The following is a 6,049-nucleotide window of genomic DNA, read 5'->3' on the forward strand; positions in this document are numbered from 1 at the left end:
TCAGCGGGACAGCCCCTGCCTCTGGCCGATCTGAACTCTGGCGTTGGGGATGGAGGTGATGGTCTCCAGTCCATAAGCCACATGTGTCAAACTCAAGGCCCGCGGGCCACATATGGCCCGCTACGTCATTTTATGTGGCCCTCTTCCCCCCGCCACCGTTTTACAGCCCCGTTGATTGACTTAAAATAGGTTTTGAGCATGAATTGACTACAAACTACGTCTCCCATAATGCCTTCCGATTCTTAGCAGCCAACATTACGGCTTCTCACCACTAGAGTGCAGCAGAGTCACCTCAAGCTGATTATTAATTTTCCCAGCGAATAAAACTGAAACACCGACAAGCTAACAAGCTAAAGAGAGAAGTCCAGTGATGTTTCAATCGAGGACTTTTACCATCTACTGCCCCCTGAGTTGATGCCACAGCTTCGGCTTCATGCTGCTCGTGTTTTGTCCATGTTTGGAAGCACCTATCTGTGTTTTCAATAATGAATTTAAACAAGACCAAGTACAGGTCGCGCATTACTGACGAAAACCTACACGCCGTTTTGCGGATTGCCACAGAATAGAACTAAAACCGGACATCGACCAGGGGAAAACGGTGCCAGAAAACATTGGTAAGCACGAACAAACTAAATTTAAATAGAATGAATGTAAAACCAAAACTCAGTATACTGGAATATGCATATAGTTTATTGATTTTGCTTGTGTTTTGTTTATTTACACAACACAATGAGGATGTGTGAGTTGGTGACAGGGTGAAGAGGATCAGCTTTGTGTTCAAGGACAGGCAACGTCACCTCATTGTTTGGTTCTTATGTGAAATACATGTTCGTAATAAATAACGAAAACGTTTTGTGAATGAAGTTGAGAGTTAATATCAAAACTTGTTTTTATTCTTTGTCTGCTTATCTTTAAAGCAGACAGAGATTAATTTTCCCAGCGAATAAAACTGAAACATCGACAAGCTAACAAGCGAAGTTTAGCGGAGCAGTTTAAAAATATTGTAATTTTTAAACTGAGCAGTAATTTTACATCCATGCAAACTCAAATGTAATATTTAAAACTTGATTACATAAAATCAGTTATTTAACAATACGAGGTGTTGTTTAATTTATTTTTAACATTGTATTTTCATACATTTATGCTAGGGTTGCCCAAGTCTAGTTTTCCAGACCCATCACTGAAACTTTAGATGTGTTCTTTCTCTAACACACCTGGATCATTGACTCGTTCATAGGCCTCTACAGAACTGAGTTGCTGCTAATGAGGGAAGTCAACTTTTTGTCTGGGGTATGTTTTAGCAGGGATGCATCTAAAAGTTGCAGTCTGGAGGACTGAACTTGGGCATTCCTGATTTATATATACCGTCAATGTGGCCCGTTGAGGGTGGCCAATATGCTGAAGTGGCCCTTGGTGAAATTGAGTTTGACACCCCGGCTGTAAGCAATGGCGAAGGCATCTCTTCCATAGTGCATGATGAAGGAGTAGTCGTAGGGAGTGTTCAGGTTGTTGGTGTCGTGCTTATTGAAGTTGTAGGCGGTGTTGGGGGTGATGTTCTGCCAGTTGATCCTGACGTAGGAGTCGCGGTCGCTCCTAGTCTGCTCATGCTGGAAGCCCAGAGCGTGATTGAGCTCGTGCATGGCAATCCCGCTGTAGATGCAGCCCTGCTTGTTGAGTGAGAGCTCCTGCATGCCTCCCGTTTTGCCCAGCTCAGACTAGCATCCCTCTTTGCTCACAACGCTGATGAAGTCTCGCTTGTTGGTACGTTGCTGGAAGCGAACATAGGTACCGCTGGCCTAGGCCCTCATGCCGGTCTCGATGGTCTGCCTCTCATGGCAGGTGAACTCTCGACCAATCACATAAGGAACCACTACATAGCCATTGGAGGCTTTGCTCCACAGGCAGCTGTTGTACCAGCACGTCATGGCGTTTCTGTTTTTAGGAAGCACTATGTCTCCTTCCAGCAGCATTTCGTCTGAGCCGTTGTTGGTGGTCAGAATCTTGGTGGCGATGTCCACAGTTACTTCTCCTCCTTCTTTCTTCTCTTCCTGCTCTCCTCCGTCCTCTAGAGGAAGAGCCTGAGAGAGGCCGAGCAGCAGCAGCAGGAGGCTGGTGGAGGGAGTCATCTTCAGGGTCGATGTTTAAACTCAGGAGCTTCTGGAGAGAACTGCTGTGGAGAGACTCCTTGAAGCTTGATGTCTGCTTCTGTTCAGTCCAGGACATTTATACCGTCCTCTACAGGTGTGTCTGCAGGAGGATTACAGGTGGTGGTCTGCTCTGCTAGGCCTAAAGTAAACCTTTAAAGGGAGGAGGACTCAGACAAACCTGGTCTTTAAACATGGTTTGTGATCACTGGCTACTGAATGGATAAAAAAGCATTATAGGATGGGTCTCCTTGCCCTGAACTTATTTGTTCAGTCAACAGTTCAAAAAGTAAACTCTATGTATGTAGAGCTTCAAAACGCAAAGAAAAACACCTAAAGAGGTAGTCATTTGAAAACTGCATTTAAATTCAAACAAGGTTTTCACTTTAACTGCAACGTATCTCCCTTATCTTAGAAGAAAGACCAAATTGGCTGGTTAGAAATATTTTTAGTCATAACGTAAAAACAAAAGGAGCACCAACCACACTCTTGCTACAGGGTGTCTTTTGAAAAAAAGGGTTTGTAAAATTATTATGGCTTCTTTAAAAATCTGTAGTAGTAAGATTTTATGTTACTTTGAGTTTGGTGGAAAAGTAAAATAAATTCTCAGAGTGGTGAGAGCTAACAACATCTGATGTGAGCTGTAAAAAACGATTTGGTTAAGGAACATATTGCCAACGCTGTTGCACAGCTAGAGCTCTGACCTTAAATATATTGTTTGCTAGCTATAATTATATTATAGTGTATGCAATTTGTTCTGAGTTTGTATTTGACTGAATTGACTATGAGTTCCTGTAATATACAGTATAAAACGGATCAAATGTAATCTGAGAGCACTTAAGAATATAACTGAATTGAATTGAAGAGTCACAGTGAATCTGCTGGACTGATTCCACCAGTTCATTTAAACAAGATAATGTCCAATAGAAACAAGGATGTCGTTGTGATGAACAATGTAGTCTGTTAGTCAGACATAACATCTGTCTACTACTGTTACTATTACTAACCTATTACCACTAAGGATGACGTAATGGTCATTAGTGGTTCTTTAATAGTTTTAAATGACCGTCCTTTTAAACATAATGACCTAACGCTCTAAGATAATACTATTTTTAGGTGACAAGGTTTCCTTACTTTATACAGAGCGGAATAGCGCAAAGGTATAATAAGGTGCAACAAGCACTTGAAAAGTATTAATTTATACTAAATATTTACTCAAATCTATAAATCTAACATAACATTCTACAGAATTAACAATACTAATATGTTTTTTTTTGCAAATAACCTTATTAGAGCTCACCACTACAGGAAACCCGTTCATCTGCCATCATCGCTTGATTGACAGTGTTGAGACTCCATCCTGCCTTTGATTGGTTGTTTCTAACTAGAACTGGCACAGGAGCTCAAAGTATTTTTCATTATTTATTTTTCTAATTCTATGCTGTCCAGACATTGTGACAATGTAAACGTCTATGTAAAAAAAAAAAAAAAAACCCCAGCAACTTTTTATATATATATATATATATAAAAGTCACATATAGCAGCTTCAAACATTTTCTGGCTAATTCATATCACAGACAAGCGAACATCCAGCATTCTGTCTTCGGGGGCCGCGACATTACTTAACTTCATCCGCGTTTGATTATTTTGTGGTTTTCCTGAGCATAAGTGCATTATGACCCTCTTCTCTTGTGATTATGAGGCGTCCTAAAATAACGTCCTCAGTGGGCTTGCTCTGCTGCAGCAGGCACCGCGCTGGAGCCTAAATCACCGGAACAACTCCGAGAGACGCAGTGAGAAATGGACGCCCTGTCTGCTGAGTCCACACTTCACTTGATGGATCGTCCCTCCCTCAGATGCTATCGAATCAGTCCTGATCGGGCATCTTAATTGTTCGAGGATTATTGCAAGAAAAAAAAACAACAAAAAACCCCCCCAACAACAACAACAGCAAAAAACAACCTGCATGGTGGTGATGGTATTTGATCTCGGCACTCACATCCTTTAGGTATTTTTTATTACTCCATATTTTTATTTCTACTTTTTGATAAACAGTAGACTGAATGATAGGCACTATTCGTTCATTTATTTATTTCAAGTGGATTAGTAATATTTTTGGATTAAAAAAAAGTTTTAAAAAAATGTAGGTTACTCACCCCGCTATCTATGCACTAAACCAGGCCTGAGTGTCAACATAGCCTAAAGCTCATATATAGACCTTACTTAAGATATAAAGGTTATATTCCTAAGAGATATTAGAAAAGGGACAAAAAATGATTTGGTTGTCCAAGGTCAACAGTTTATTCATTGTGTATTTCTTCATTTGTCGTGATTAGTCGATGCATTTCGAAGCAAAATAATTGCCAGTTAGATAAAATTACAGGGTCTCCAATGAGTCAGAAATTTTTTTTAAAAAATGTGTGAAGTTTTGAGGGAATAAACACACTTCAAAACCCCAAAATCTTACCAAGTATTTTTGGTCCTCGTTTCTAGTGCAAATATCTTAGTACGCTTCAAATAAGACAAAAACTAACTTGCAATGAACTTTACAGCAAGATGTCGTGGCTTGATTTAAGCCAATAATCCCTTAATATTCACGAAAACGTACTAGTTCCAGTAGCAGGGTATTTCACTTATAACAAGACATGTTTTCCCATGTTATGGGTGAAATAATTTTATGAGTGATAAACTCAGAAGTAGCTCAGTAATTCAGCGTACGAGTCGGTTGGAAGTGAGGGAGCTACAGCACCCCCTTGTGGATATCATAAAAAAAACATGTTAAAAGTGTGCAACAAAAATCAAGAAATGGAAAAAAAAAGCTTAGCCAATATTCTATGTATTTATAAAAGCAATTTGATAAACAGATTGTCAAAAAAAAATTTCCCCATCAATTTTGTTTATGCAATGAAAAGAACTGTAGAAAAACATAGATCTATAGAGTTCCTTCCTACTGCATTATGAGAGAACATTTTGTGAATGTATTATGAAGGCATGGAAACAAATTTGCGACCGGGACAATCTTCTGTTTTTGATGTTGACGTATTTTTTTTTTTTTGACAACAAACAACTGCTTTTATTTTTTGTGTCTAAGGCTGTCATAAATAAAAATGTTAGGAAAATAAATCATATGAGTTACACCCAAGTAGCCCACGAGGGGGCAGCAGGGCTCCGACCAGCAGGTGCTTTCTGCATAACAGCCATTTTCAGCGGGTCCCTCCTTCAGGCATCAATTCATTTCAATTCAGGTTACCTAGATAGCACCAATTCATAACACATATCATCTCAAGGCACTTCACAAAAATAAATAAATAAATAAATAAATAAATAAATAAATAACTGACGCCATTGACGACCACTGCAGGTCTGAAGAGATCAAAACAAGTACCATAATGCTTCCGTAAGCCTATTTCCAGAAGTGCTCTAGGAGTAAATACAGTAAACACATGTAAATATTTGAAACAAACATATCGAACATAGAAAATTGCAAAAATCCTTTGAATCGGAATTGAAAGCTGAGATCACATTTATAACCTCCAATCGCCGATAAAGCAATCGGAAGTTACGTGACTCAACATTATATTGAGTCGCATAATGTTCGTCACATTATGCGACTCAAAGTTCGCATACTAATAAATGCAAGAAATAAGATGTTTTTGAACCTTATTTAAAAAAAAAAAATTTTCTGCTCACAGTTAAATAAAATGCAACAATAAAGATTAAAATGTACTGGCCAATAAAAAAATAATAAAAAATACAGGAATGTGGTCTTAGTGAAAAGTATGTTTAAGACTTGCTTAATTTTCCAAAAGGTGCTATTAATCTGAAAAACAAAAACAAAAAAACCGAAATATGAGAGCGCAGCTAATGCAGCATCCCGGATGTAGGGAAGCGACATCCAGTCGTCG

General features: G+C 38.9%; 1 protein-coding gene across 1 annotated transcript; it reads right to left on the bottom strand.

Moving 5' to 3' along the window:
- On the bottom strand, positions 1 to 2,315 carry LOC114143236 (high choriolytic enzyme 2-like). The gene is given in 2 exon segments (XM_028015093.1): positions 1 to 63; positions 1,431 to 2,315. Coding segments are annotated over 2 exon segments (759 nt in total). The 5' UTR covers positions 2,127 to 2,315.
- Between the last annotated feature and the right edge of the window lie 3,734 nt (positions 2,316 to 6,049).

Source organism: Xiphophorus couchianus, chromosome 4 (genome assembly GCF_001444195.1).
Source record: "Xiphophorus couchianus chromosome 4, X_couchianus-1.0, whole genome shotgun sequence".
In the NCBI taxonomy this organism is placed as follows: domain Eukaryota; kingdom Metazoa; phylum Chordata; class Actinopteri; order Cyprinodontiformes; family Poeciliidae; genus Xiphophorus; species Xiphophorus couchianus.